General features: G+C 33.0%; 2 protein-coding genes across 2 annotated transcripts; both read right to left on the reverse strand.

The window, feature by feature from the left end:
- Window positions 1–1,620: 1,620 nt before the first annotated feature.
- LOC143584200 (uncharacterized) lies at window positions 1,621–5,198 on the reverse strand. Its single transcript, XM_077066299.1, has 6 exons — window positions 4,878–5,198; window positions 2,899–3,171; window positions 2,774–2,819; window positions 2,411–2,672; window positions 2,244–2,322; window positions 1,621–1,782 (listed from the first exon to the last, which is right to left on the reverse strand). Exons 1-6 carry the CDS (start codon window positions 5,196–5,198, stop codon window positions 1,621–1,623), a joined length of 1,143 nt encoding a protein of 380 aa, XP_076922414.1.
- Window positions 5,199–6,495: 1,297 nt separating this feature from the next.
- LOC143584190 (indole-3-glycerol phosphate synthase, chloroplastic-like) lies at window positions 6,496–11,110 on the reverse strand. The gene is made up of 10 exons (XM_077066293.1): window positions 10,973–11,110; window positions 9,002–9,262; window positions 8,713–8,889; window positions 8,179–8,253; window positions 7,644–7,688; window positions 7,389–7,553; window positions 7,219–7,297; window positions 6,833–6,915; window positions 6,685–6,753; window positions 6,496–6,611 (listed from the first exon to the last, which is right to left on the reverse strand). Exons 1-10 carry the CDS (start codon window positions 11,108–11,110, stop codon window positions 6,528–6,530), a joined length of 1,176 nt encoding a protein of 391 aa, XP_076922408.1. The 3' UTR covers window positions 6,496–6,527.
- Window positions 11,111–14,601: the final 3,491 nt, after the last annotated feature.

Here is a 14,601-nt window from a genome sequence, read left to right on the forward strand (position 1 = left end):
TACTATCGTATGAGAAGTCTTATTTTCGAAATTTGTTCATAACCAAAATTTTTTCAATTATACATATATGACACCGAGAAGAATTTTTCAATAGAAAGAAGCATTCTCGGGTATGATTTTGCACGGACATTTTTTTTATTAAGTTTATTTAAAAAAGCATTTTGTGATATAAATAAAATCAATTTATGTACACATTGTATAGAAACAAGGATACATGCAATACATTTTTTTTTCATATACGCTATGCAATTATTTGTTTTACTTATAATTTTATATTTGAATTATCCCGTGTGTGACACGGGCTCTAAAACTAGTTTCTATAATATTAAAGAACGAATATCATTTTTTTATTAACAATTAGCAAGTTTTGGAGTAATTTAGTATTTAAAAATGTATTTCTTTTATTTATATTGATATTCACCTATTTTATTACAAATATCAGTAAATTTATGATATTGACATATATATAATATCCAAAACTTAATTTTCTTTATAATACCCAACTTCCCAGTCGGCTGTCTAGGGACTTTCGCAACCTTGCTTTTAGTACCCGTGTCCATTCCATTTTTGGCGATTTTGTAGATCGGTCTTACGATACAGGTACTGAGCTTATTCCTACTTGACGTACTTTTTGAACATATTTCATAATGGCCATTGTCACCCATGGCAGGGGCAACATCTTGGCCTAAAAATAGGTGTCATTGACGAGTCAATTTCGAAGTAGAAGCTACCCGCCTACCACAAAAACCGATCTTGGCAATTCCCGTGGTAGGGTCGACATCTGCCTACTTTTGAGGAACTTAACCATGTAGTTAGACTATTTTGGTTAAAGCAATAAAGCAGTCTAATATGACTACACTGAGATGTCGCCTCTACCACGATCAGTTCTTTCCTTACATAACTGACTCGTTCATTGCACGCATTTTAAGACCAAGATATCACACACAACATAATAAAAAAATCCCTTTAATGAAAGATGTTCGAGAAAGTACCCTCAAGTGAAGTGAGTCACGGATTTAGTAAAAAAAAACTAAAAATCAAATAAAGACGAGTTTGCAACCCAGATTCCGAATACTAACGAGGAATGGAAGTAAATTTTCTTTAGAGTTAATTGCGAGTTTTTTCATGTGGCTTGGCCACTGTATCGATTTCAATTTGGAAACCTTTTTGTACGGAAGTACATGTGGTTTGGCCACTTTATCAGTTTCGGTCTGAAAAGTTTTTTGTACGGTTTTACTAAACATGGGTTTATTTCTTATCTTTTTGTTACTCAAGTTGAACATGAGTTGAATACAAGCTCGGTTTTCAGCTTAGATTAGAATTTACAATCCGGGCCAATTCAATCGAACTTGTCTAAACTCCAGCTCGAGTTTAGAAAAACTACTGTCAACAAAATTCAACAATAAGAATCTATAAATATTGTGAAAGACAAAAATGCATTTGCTAACCTTTATTATTTATAAAATACAAAAAAATTATAACGATCGACACTCGACCAGTTCAAAATTTTTTTGTCCTAATGCATACTTTTTCTTCATATGAAACTAAAACGGGCTGCAGCCAACTACAACTTCGGACCGGGCTCCCAAGTATTTAAACTTTGCATAAACTAGTTTTGACTTAATGGGCCCTGGTTATTTTCTCCTCCTCCATAACTAATCTCTTCAAAAGCCCATTAAGATGATTGCGAAACATCAAATACAAATCTTTTAGTTCTTTAGCTTTCGCGTATTCTTCTGTTCCTAGCCGAACAACCATCAAATCGTTCTTTGTACTGCAACTCTGCGATCAAGAGGCCAAAGATCAACACAAAGTAGTAACAGAAATATAAAAAAACATATTATCTGCACAACTGGCCCATTGTCCCGGCCCATTCCAGGATCTGGCCCACTTTCAGTAACATTTGGACCAAACAAAATAACTTTAAAAATTTCAAAATTCAACAGAAAATGGGCCGAACATATGACAACAACCAGGCTTAATGGGCCCAGTTTTGGGCCGGGCCCAGTCTTTTACCTAGTAGTTAGGCTGGAAGTTATGCAAGAAACGTATTGGTTTTTAAATAGATCTGCACAAGTGGCCCATGGGCCCGGACAAGTGCAGGACCCAAAATTCGGTTGCGTTTGCACCGATCCAATCAATTTAAAAAATTCAAAAATCAACAGAAAATGGGCCGAACATATAACAACCAGGCTTAATGGGCCCAGTTTTGGGCCGGGCCTGGCCCGGTCTGGGTCTTTTACCTTGTACTTAGGCTGGAATCTCTGCAGGTTTGTGTTGAATGCTCCATTTCTAAGCTCATCTTCAGCTAGTACCCATGGCCTGTAATAATAAAAAAAATAAAACTAGAATAAACTCATCTTATTAGCAATTTCCTGATAAGCTTATATTATACAACAACAATACTTACCTTCCAGATGAAGATACAATAAGCTGATTTGGATTATTAATAAATTCATATATCTTCTTCAGTTTTGTTTCGTCGTCCACCATGATTACTCCCCTTGTATACGTTTCCAATAACAAACTTGGAAAAACATATGCTTGTGCTGTTATTAACGTTTGCTCACGTATGAAATCCGTCATTAGCAATGGACATAAATCTTTCTCTAAGTTTTCCAGTATAATATAATGATAAGGCTTGGTTTCTTTCTCGCCTTCCAGTTCCTTCCCTATTGACGAAAAAACAAATAATAATTAATAAAATAAGTTCTCAAATGATTTATTATTTTTTTAAAACAATATTGGATTAAAAAATGTTTAGTCACAAAACCTGCAGACAATCCAACATGGGAACCGTTTCCCGCACTACCAATCTCCTGCGGAATAAACAAACGAATCATAAAGTCATAAACTAGGAAAACCGCAACACGAACTGACATTGACTGAAAAACTGACCTGCGGTCTTGTGATGGTTTCGTTTGAGCTTGTATCTTTTGAAATATTTGTATTCTTAGGGATCAGAGTGAATTCAAAAGAGGCGCTTTTGACTTTTATTTTTTCTTTTATAAGTTTTGTAAAGTTGACCACTGTGGGATCTACCGGGCCGTGCTTAATGAGGTGTATATCATCAAGATTTGCTTCTGTTATAATGCCCTCTTCAGGACCATGCTGCCAGTATAGAAAATAAGTGCATAAACACTTCTTGGGCGTGTGTTCTTTGTGACAAACCTATACAATAAATAACAGAAAATGTATAAAATCAATATCATAAATTCATAATTCATGCATTTTCACATTTTCCTAATTCAGTGGCACTGTCATAAAATGGACTATTTTTTTTTATATTTTTTCAATTAAACTCAGATCACCATTTATAATCTTTTAAACCTATATCTATATCTATAATTATATTAAAGGAATAACAAGTTGCTGCTAGTTTTACTGCAACTCTGCAGGATACACCTATTTAGAAAATTAGAAACTCTTAAAAATAATGTCAATCGAAAGATTTTTACACTAATTAAATGAACTAAACAGCATCAATTAATGCTGATCGCTAATTAATTAAAATAAACAAGAACAATTAATGCTCTTCGCCTCAGCCTGACATATCTGTTAGGTATCAAGTGACGCAGTGGAAAACCGACACACAATGCACAAATGAATTAAGCGCGCAGGAAAAGAAAAAGAACACGACAATATAGCGTGGTACAGTCAGGGTAACCTATGTCTAGGGGTGTAAACAAGCCGAGCCACTCGAGTGTGGCTCGCAAAAAAACTCGAACTGAACCGAGCTTAAATGAGCTTGACCCTAAAACCAAGCTTGTTTAACAAACAAGCCCGATCCTGAGCTGAGCTCAGGTGTTCTCATGAGCCTAAGCAAGTATATTTTCTATTTAATATTCATTGTTATATAAAACTATGATAAAATAACTAAATAATGTATACTATGTTATAGGTGAGGGTTTAAATAAGTTTTAATAGTTTTGTAGGAAGTGTAGGAAGCCTTCAAATAGGACATGCCATGGTTAAAATAAAGCACACCATGCGATGTAAATAGGACACTACACGGTTTTTTAGCACGCTATAGATTTAAACCATCAACTACCTTGATCCAAAGGCCCATATATATGTATTCTTACCATAATCTTACACCTATGTTATACATAAAATTATAATTAAAAAACACATGTAAAAAATAAGTACAAATATACACTAATTATTAAATAATAAATAATAAACGAGTCGAGCACGAGCTGAACTCAAGCTTGAAAAACTACTCACTACCTACGTCCACAGGCTGTAACTATGTTCTCTTTTATTAGCTCAAACAAATCTTACAATTACAACGAAAATTTTTATAAACTAAAAAACTAAAGCTAACAATTTAGTATCCATGAAACACAATTAAACCTCTTAACTATCAAACAAAATGTATACTATGTTGTATATAAAATTATAGTTATAAAATAACTAAATAACATATAAAAAATAATTATAAATACTAATTAAATATTACATAAAAAACGAGTTGGGCCTGAACAGAACTCAGGCTTGAAAACTACTCACTAGCTGAACTCGAGCTTTAGAAATAAAGCCTAAAACAGGCTTACACCCCTATTAACTCAAACAAATATTACAATTACAACGAAAGTAATTATAAATTAAAAAACCAGGGCTAACAACTTAGTAAACAAAATGTATATAAAAATGTATAAAATTACACCCCTACCTACGTCCACGAGCTGCAACTAGGATTTCTCTTTACCAATCTCAAACAAATATTTACAATTACAACGAAAGTATTTATAAATTAAAAAACTAGGGCTAATAGCTTTATAATCATAAAGCATAATTAGACCTCTCAAGTCTTAACTATCAAACAACATGTATGTAGCATATAGCCCTAAATTAATAATAATAATAATACGTACAGCATCAACAATGGCGTCAAAGTAACGCAATTGTTTATCATCCAAACCAACAGCAGACACCATGACACCTTCAGCAACTTTACGACACTCATCCTCTCCGACCGGTTCAGATTCCGGCCGGAATCTCCGCCGGAATATGTCAATTTCGTCGTTAGATGAAAAATCAGAGACAGAGAAAACCTCGTCGTTGGATGGCTGTACGAGGTTCTTGAACTTGACACGGAGCCTGTTTTCATGTTCCAAAACGACGCCGCATTTGTACCAGGCGTCGTCTTTCGTTGATCGGTCTTCGAGATTGTAGTTGACGGAATGTGACGTCATCGGCGGTGGTGGTGGTGGTGGTGGTGGTTTTAGGGTGGGTTGAAGGTGGTGGTGACGTTTCGTTTCAAACATGCAAAAGAAACGGACTCTTTATTATTATTATTATTATTATTATTATTATTATTATTATTATTATTATTATATGTGTACACAGAATTGAACTGAGCTGTTTTGAGTGAAGGTTTGCTCGTGTTTAGAGGTGTGCAAATAAAAATGTTAACCGGACAGACTCGGCAATCGAATCAAAATCAAACTTATTTGTAATTTTTTTCATTATAACTAGGCAAAACACGGTCAAAACCCAGACCTAAACTATTTAAAACCTGAACCAAAACCGATTGTAGCATGGTCAAGAAACCTGTTTCAACCCGAACCGAAACAGGTCATAAACCGGTTTTGACTTTTGTTGACCAAACCAAACCGGTTTCAACCCAAACCGGTTTTGAGTTTTAAACCGGTTTGTGCACCTCTACTCGTGCTTATAAACCAAACTAAAAGCAAGTGAGCATTTTTTTTTTTTGCATTGTTTGGCTTGTTTACAAATTGAGCTAAATCGAACGAACATTTTTTTATTGGGTATTGACCTCGTTGTTGGATGTCTGTTCAGATGATACATTGACCACAAAAAACAAGTTTTAGTAACTTGTACAACATTACAAGTAGATGGGCACAAAACAGGTATTTTCAAGAACCGGAACCAAAACCGGGTAGGAACCGGTTTCGGGTATGGTCAACAAAAGTCAAAACTAGGTCCGGGTAGGAACCAGTTCCGGGTTAGTCGGATATTTGACCATATTTTATGGGTTTTTTTTCAGGTTTCTGGTCAGGTCAGGTTTTGACTGGGTATTTCTAGTTCCGGTTCAACCGGGCCCTGGTCAGTTCCGGCTTTGAATTTGAGGAGAAATCCTATACTCCTACCCACGGGTCGGGTACAGGGGTAGGAACCGGTTCCGGATCGGGTATTTTGTGCACCTCTAAGTACAAGCGTATTCATAGTGGGCTAAGGGCGTAATAGGTTAATTTGAATCATATGTTTTGAAATTTAGTTACTGTCAAAACTTTTGTCTAATTATATACATTATACTTGAAGTAATGTTGACTTTAGTAAGTCAACCTCTTGGTGACAAAACTCGACCCCCCTAGTGCAAAAGTGTATCGTGTGACACCAAATAATATCATAAGAAACGGTGTCGCATTACAAATTTAATCACCAAAAAACATTATACTTGCAACAGAAAAATAAAACTGAAAGTAAACTGCATACAAAAGGGTGTTGAACCCTAAGTAAATTGAGTTTTTTTATTCTTAGATGTTTTGGCTAAACCGCAGCTAACCCGTTATATCTTTGCCAAAAAGATCTCTAATTCCTTGCGTCGGATCTTTCTGCTTCACAATCGACTCACCGACCAATATCTGCAACACAAACAAATTCGTATTTTAAATAACGGCAGAATTTATAAGTCAAATTAGTCAAAGGTTCACTTACGGCTTTCACACCAGCTTCTTGTACATAGGCAATGCCCGCAGGAGTGAACAATCCCGACTCCCCAACCACCTGAAAAAGATAAAAATAAATAAATATCGCAAACGTTTTTGAGCATAAAATGGACATATTCCCATTGTGTTGGACTTACCGTTATGTCCTTTTGTCGGATCATTTCGCCACGTTTTCCTTCGAGCAACTTCTTTGTGTTACCGATATCCACTTCAAATGTTGCTGCACGTATATTAGGAAGTTATAGATTATTAGATTATGATATGATGAAGTCGTGAGCTAAAACAATAACATTGAACACTAAAAGTTGATAATTAAGACTTAAAACACTAATATCGGTCAAATATTAGTTCAATATCGGTCAATATCGTTGATATTATCAGTACCGATATTCTGACTTATATATCGCCAAGGGACCGATAACCGATATATCACTGACATATCGGTGATATCGGCGATATCGATTGCATAGGTCGTGAAACAAATGATTAAATTGAAAACAAGTTGTAGAAACACGGGGTGTACCAAGGTTTCGGTTATTGATGCCAATAAGTTCAATTCCATCAATTGCCAGCATCCGATCCATTTCATTCTCATCATGCACCTAACAAGAAAATTAAATATAAAGTATTTTAGATATGTATTTTTATAAACACTCCATTAATGTAAAGATATATAATTCAGGTTCAATCTACCTCAACGAGTGCAGTAAGTCCAATCATTTTGCAAATCTTAAGCATATATTTTATATCAAGATCTGGTAAAACAGCTGCAATCAACAAAACACCATCTGCGCCCTTTGTTCTTGCATAATACAACTGCCATGCATCCACAATAAACTCTTTGCACAAAAGAGGGCACTGCGTTATAAAATAATGTCAAAACATGCTAAAACAGTAAAACTCATAAGTTGTAGCAAAAGGATTTTAAAAGGTTATAAATAATCGTACCTTGACTCCAGCACTGCGTATAGCCTCTAGATTCTCAAAGCTTCCCTTTAAAAATAAACAAAGAAACATTGCATAAACATCATATGATCATAGCACTGAAAATATTAGTTAAAGCAAACATCATCATCATCATCATCGTACTCAATATATCCCACCAATAGCAAAGCTATGGTAGGGTCTGAGGAGGGTAAGATGTAGACAGCCTTACCTCTACCCCATAAGGATAGAGAGGCTGCTTCCGGTGAGACCCCCGGCTCGATAGTAGTTTTGCATCAAGCCTTGGACATAAGGCACATAGCACTCAATCATCGGGACACCGGCTGATCGGTGCATGTACCCTTGTCTTTCGGCTATCAACGCCACTACATGATGCCTGATTAACCGTCCGTCACTTTTAACGTTATTTTCACGAGATTAGTAAAATAACGTCAAAATTAGTGCAATTTCACTTTTGCCCACCCGAGGGTTCACACATATATACATCATATGTGCGCACCGCAAGCAGGGCTGATATAAATATATAATTGATATTTACCTGAAAATATTTTGAATCAGTCAAAACACTAAGGCACGCGGCTCCACCTTTCTCATAAGCTTGTGCAACTTCAACCTGTCATGAAAACAATTTTAAATAATTTAATCAAAGATAAAAATGAGAAGAACTTACTTTAATTAGGTTTATCACACCACAATGAAACTTTAACATCTTTTTCATTGTGTAAGAAAAAAATAATATCCACCATGTGTAACATACTTTCAATTTATTACAATTGTATGGAAGTAACCGTCTACAAAAGGTAAAACTTTCAAATGGTACAACACCACATTATAAAAAAAATGGTGGACAACGGTGAAAAACTGTAAGGGTGTTGCAGACAGTGAAAAGAAAAGGAACATATTTCTTACATACAATAGTGAAAAATGTTTTCCCTTAGAAGTTTTACATACAATAGTGAAAAAATGTAAGTAAGTTACATTTCTGTGTAATCAGCCCTAATTGTTATAAGGTCATTATGGGAACATAACCATACGTATTATACATACAGATATAGAGAGCGAAGCAACTTACAGGATTAAAATCTTCCCTTAGAACACCTCTACTCGGTGAAGCCTTTTTCACTTCAGCAATCAAAGCAGGCAATCCCGTTCGTAAATACGACGCCTTGAGAGCTCCTAGAAAGTCTCTCGGAGGAGGAGCATTTTCAAGAGCCTTTTTTAATGTAAATATTGGCCTTTTCTCTTTCATCTGAAAAACAGTTCTTGTTAGTTATAAACATTTGCATAAACAAATTCTGTTTTTCATCATTCAAAGGTCAAATAATCATTAACTAACTATTACAAATTCAAAAAATACATACCTGTGAAACCTCTGTATCTTTGTTCCATACAATTTCCTCTAGTATGTTACGAGGAGTATTCCCTTCGTTCTGTAACCGAAACTCAAAAGGACCAACATAATGCAAAGGAGGTCCGCTGGGAGGTCTTCTTCTTATCTGAATTCCCTGAGTTGCAGCTATTTCATCTTTTAGAGCTCCAATTTCCCACTCTTTGCTTTTCAGTTCTTCAGATACCGAATCACTGGTTGCATTAGCAATTATAGGCCCGTCCTTCGTGCCAGACTGCAAATCAATGAAACAAAATGATTTAATCATACGAAGATTTTTAAACTATTGAACAAACAAACCTCCAGTTACGAATTTAGATATACTAGGGGTGCAAACGAGCCGAGCTGCTTGCGAGCTATTGACCAGATCGATAGAAAAACGACCAAGCTTTTTCGAGCCTCAAATGAAAATCGTTTAGTTATTGAGCCCGGGCTTGAGCCTTGTGTAGTTTTTAAGTCTACTTCTTTTGGACTTCTATGTATTAATTTCACACTGCACAGTCGAGCTCGTTTAAGGTATTACACGAGCTTAAGCTAAGCTAAGGCTCGTTTAAGGTTTTTCTCAAAATATGTAATAATAATAACAACAACTAAAAATGTATCGATAAATAACAAACAAGCCAGGCCCGAGCTTGAAAAACCAACTTACGAGCCGAGCTCGAGTTTTAGCTCATTTAAGTTACTACAGGAGATGGAGCCAAGTTTCGGCTCGTTAGGTTTTCCTTAATATAAAAACAATTAAAATATGCACATAAACTGATTAGTAAATTATAAGTGACCCGAGCCCGAGCTTGAAAAAACAACCTACAAGCCGAGCTCCAGCTTTAGCTCGTTTAAGGTACTACAGGAGTCAGGAGATCAAGCCGAATATAGGTTTTTCTCAAAATATATAAAAATAATTAAAAATGCATGTAAAATAATTAATAAATGCATTTCAAAAAAAGTTAAAAAAAAATAATAAACAAGCCGAGCCTGAGCTTAAAAATAACTTACGAGCCGAGCTCGAGTTTTAGCTCGTTTAAGTTATACTTAAACTACAGGAGACGGAGCCAAGTTTCGGCTCGTTAGTTATTTCTTAAAACATATAAAAACAACTAAAATATGTATATTAACTGATTAGTAAACAATAAGCGACCGGAGCCCGAGCTTGAAAAAACAACTTACGAGCCGAGCTAGAGTTTTGAGCTCGTTTAAGGTACTACAGGAGATCGAGCCATATAAAAATAATTAATAAATGAATGCATTTTAAAAAAATAATAATAAATAATAACCAACTCACGAGCTGAGTTCAAGCTTTAGAAAAGGAGCTCGAAGCGAGCCGAGCTCAAGCTCGAGTCTCATACGTCAAAACTATTCGCGGCTCGTTTACACCATAAATTTGGACATCCTCAAGTTTTGAATCCATATTACGTTACAGTATCTGTTTTCGTGAATGCATAACATCAAACTTGCAAATTAATGAAATATCTAAAAACAATTAAAAATGTATATAAAATAATTAATAAATAACAAACGCTCGATCGAGATTGAAAAAACAACTTATGAGCTGAGCTCGAGCCATTTATCTCAATATATATATATATACATATACATATACATATACATACACACACATATATATATATATAATTAATAAATGAATGCATTTAAAAAATAATAATAATAAATAATAAATGACTCACGAGCCGAGTTCAAGCTTTAGAAAATGAGCTCGAGCTCTCATAAGTCAAACTATTCGCGGCTCGTTTACACTGTAAATTTGGACATCCTCAAGTTTTGAATTCAAATTACGTTACAGTGTCTGTTTTCGTGAATGCATAACATTAAACTAGCAAATTAATAACAATAACAGAATAAATCTAATCAATCAATCCATCCGATTACAATAACAGGCTATATATAGAGTTCTAAACATCAATTAAATCAAATTAATAACACGATTCACCTGTTGAGCTCTAATTGGAGTGAGATTAGCTCTACGGCCGTCCATTAGAAGTGATTGAGGCTTACGGGATTTGAATCGGAAGCTAGGGTTTATAGGATCGGAGTAAACCCTAATTCCGATATGCATCAGAGCTTCCATGTTATTATTATTATTATTATTAAGCAGTTTCCGGTGAGTGGATAATAATAATAATAATAATACTTTTGTAAGGACAATATGGTCTTTAGCGGTTATTAATATTTATAGTGTGTTGTGAATTGGACGATATGAATATGATGATGATGGTGATATCTTTTTATAATTATAAATTAAATGGAAGTATGATATTTTCTATTTATAAATTTTGGTGAAATAGAAATCATTAATTAAATATTTTAAATTTGAAACTTATCCCTTTTAGAAAAAAAATAAAACAGAATAATTTTTGCAACGTATTTTAAATTATTAAAATTTATTTTTTTAATATGTGATTACAATAAAAAGTTGAGCATTCAAGTAAGCTTCCTGTAATATATAGTTTGTATTCTATTTTTTAAATGACATGGAGCTTCTAGCTTTAAGCTTTTAAAAAAAACTCTTACTTAATTAAAAGGCTTGTTCGGTTGAAAGAGCTTGAAGCTTTTAGATCATGCGAAAAAGCTTTAAGCTTTAAGCTACTACTAATACCGTTTAGAAAAAGTTACAAGCTTTTAGTATTTTAAATTACGTAAATAACATTCCAAATAGAGATATTTACTATTATATTTTTCTAGTTATGCACATTTTAGTCATTTTATACATTTTATTAAAAGCTTCAGCTACTCGGCCAAACATCTAAATATATCTAAATAGCTACAGCTACCAGCTTCAAGCCACCAGCCCACCAGCTAGTTTTGTCAAACATACCCAAAGTGCGGTTGTAAGTAGTTATAAGTAAAGAGAGAGAAAATACTACTGTTTATGGATAAATTTGGAGAAACACTGTTCGCATTCTATAATTTTTTTTAATATCCGCTGATAGTGTTAGTGAGTTGATAAGAGATAAAGGATAAATATATAAAAGTATTATTTAATTAAAAAATAAAAAAAGTAATGAATTTTATTGTAATTATATAAATGAAGATATAGAAGTTGTGAATGTTTGGTGGTTAAAAAAAGAAAAAGTTTTTAGACTTTAGGTTCATTTAACACATTGAAGAAGTTTTTCTTTAGAAGATAAGCACGTTTTAAATACCCATTTTAAAATTTTAATATTAGCATCTCTTGTTGACTATGGTAGTATTGTCAATTTTGCTTTTCTCAATACATAATATACAGAAGTGTATAAAAGTGATTATTTTATTTAATGTTGGTATTAGTTGCATCTCTATCATGGTATTATTACCATCTATACCTTTTTACGATAAAATAATATGAAAGTGATCAAAATTGCTTTATGTTCTATTCTTTGCATGTAGACATGTTACAAAATACTTATCTGCTTCATAAATTTAATTGCATATGTTTTTTGTTACTAAATAAAATTTCAGTACTAACCAGATTGTAGACATGTAGTCATGAAATACTTTATAACCCACGTGTTGTATCGAATTTACGGGATATATGGCATCTATTTATAACCATCTTAAGTTTGTATTTAGAGCGTGTGTGTTGCAGCGTAAACCGTTAAAACCATATCAAAACAGACTTGAAACGTCAAATCGAATATAAATTTGCACCACAAGTGTCAAAATGTTAGGATATATACAGTGAACTAATAAGAACTTGTAAATTACTTAAAATTAGTTTTTATCATATATGCATGTTGAAAATAATTTTGTTGATAGAAGGAAATTAACTAAATTACTACAAAATAAGGAAATTAACTAAATTACTATAAAATAAGGAAATTAATAATAAAAACAATAGAAGGAAATTAATTAATTACTTTTGTTGATAAAATAATGAATTGAACAAGTAATGAATTGAAAAGAGGGCGAGTGTAAATTGACCAAAGAAGAGCCAAAATTGAACGTGTGCCTTAGATAATTGTACAACATGCTTCAAAACAACAAACACAATTAAATAATAGATTCGTCTCACAACCATAAATCTTCTATTTAATATATATATATATATATATATATATATATATAATGGGGAGATTTCTTTTAAGCACATTTTTGAGTTTTAAAAACTCGAAAGAACTCAACGTAACAAATTTTTTTTTGAATTCTTTTTAGACATGCATAAATGTAGGTTACATGCACGTAAAAAAATTACAGAATTTTGTACGCACCGATTCGACTTATTACATAGGTGTAGCGGACGTTTAAATTAGTGTGGTTACTGTACATATTTATTCTCTCTTATGCTTTAATTTTTTAATCACATTTATTCTCAACCACATAATCTAATCTATTTAATTAAATGTGTGATGAAAAATAAGTTATTAAAACTCAACAAGGTTTTCAAATTATCGCTCCCCTATATATAATAATTTCAATACTAATCAGATTATAGTCACGTAGTGATGAAATGATTATCCACACCATAATTTTAATTGTATATTTCTTCATTAATAATTAGAATTTTAACACCAATGAGATTGCCCTTTGAGAAATAAAGAAAAACACCAAATAAAACCTACATGTAAATTTCTTTAAAAGTTTTGAGTTCAATTGTTATATGAAATTAGTTTTACAGAATTTGGATAATTGGATCAAAGACTCCATTTGTAACTCAAATAACTATTATTTTTTTACCCAGAAGTCCATATTTTCTTTTATAAACAGAGACTTTTAACACCTATAAATATATAATCAGTTTTAAAATAATAAACTAGGAGAGTCACATAAGCGTCACACATCTAATTGATTTTTATTCTCTCCCCCACTATATCTGATATGATACAAAGACTTATTATAATAATTCTATACTCAAATTTGTTTATGAATCCAACATTCTCATACATAATATTACTAACAACAAATAAAGATAATCCATAATCATATGTTACTAGGGCTTCATTGTCTCGCGTTATGGCGAAATCTAAACTGGGTGTTTCAGATCGTAATTTCATACAAAAACTTGTTACATGTTTGTTTAACTAGCGTCCATTAAACTAATGCAAGCAAGGTCTTCATACAAATACATGCTAAAATACTATGCACATAGTGAGATATATATTTCACGTGATTTATTTGCAACTCAATATTCTATTAACTTCGACTAGGTATTTTTCATAATTTTATTCATTTTGCGTATTTATAATGTCATTGCTTTGATCTTGACTTTTTAGCAAACCCCGTTACATATTTCACCTACTTTTAGTCTTTGAATCGCTATGGATTCTGAGATTATTTATTTGATGCAGTTACATCTTTAACCTTTAGCGAGATAAAGTTTAAATGTTAGTACTAAATCATAAGCAATACTAGTATAAGTTATGAGCTATTATGCAACGATTAAAAATGCATTTTTGTCGGACGGCCATTCTTCTTAGTAATAGTGTGGGTCCATTTAAAAAACGAACTGAATTTTAATTGTAGCAACAACGTCGTTTAAGTAGGGATATTATAGTAATTTTACATACTAATATTTCGCATGTGTGTTCTCTGCTTCTCTAATATCTCGGATTAGAATTATATTTTAAATCATATCTATTGAAA

Source organism: Bidens hawaiensis, unplaced genomic scaffold, assembly GCF_021521415.1.
Source record: "Bidens hawaiensis isolate Kalapana, Puna unplaced genomic scaffold, B.hawaiensis_p1.1 tig00032846_1, whole genome shotgun sequence".
NCBI classification, from domain to species: Eukaryota; Viridiplantae; Streptophyta; class Magnoliopsida; order Asterales; family Asteraceae; genus Bidens; species Bidens hawaiensis.

Coding starts and splice junctions, on each gene's coding strand:
- LOC143584190 (XM_077066293.1), bottom strand. CDS start 11,110: ATGGAAGCTCTGATGCATATCGGAATTAGGGTTTACTCCGATCCTATA. Junction 8,890..9,001: donor AAGATACAGAGGTTTCACAG/GTATGTATTTTT, acceptor ACTGTTTTTCAG/ATGAAAGAGAAAAGGCCAAT. Junction 7,689..8,178: donor CTGATTCAAAATATTTTCAG/GTAAATATCAAT, acceptor TTATTTTTAAAG/GGAAGCTTTGAGAATCTAGA.
- LOC143584200 (XM_077066299.1), bottom strand. CDS start 5,198: ATGACGTCACATTCCGTCAACTACAATCTCGAAGACCGATCAACGAAA. Junction 2,673..2,773: donor CCATGTTGGATTGTCTGCAG/GTTTTGTGACTA, acceptor TTTCGTCAATAG/GGAAGGAACTGGAAGGCGAG. Junction 1,783..2,243: donor GATTCCAGCCTAAGTACAAG/GTAAAAGACCCA, acceptor TCTTGATCGCAG/AGTTGCAGTACAAAGAACGA.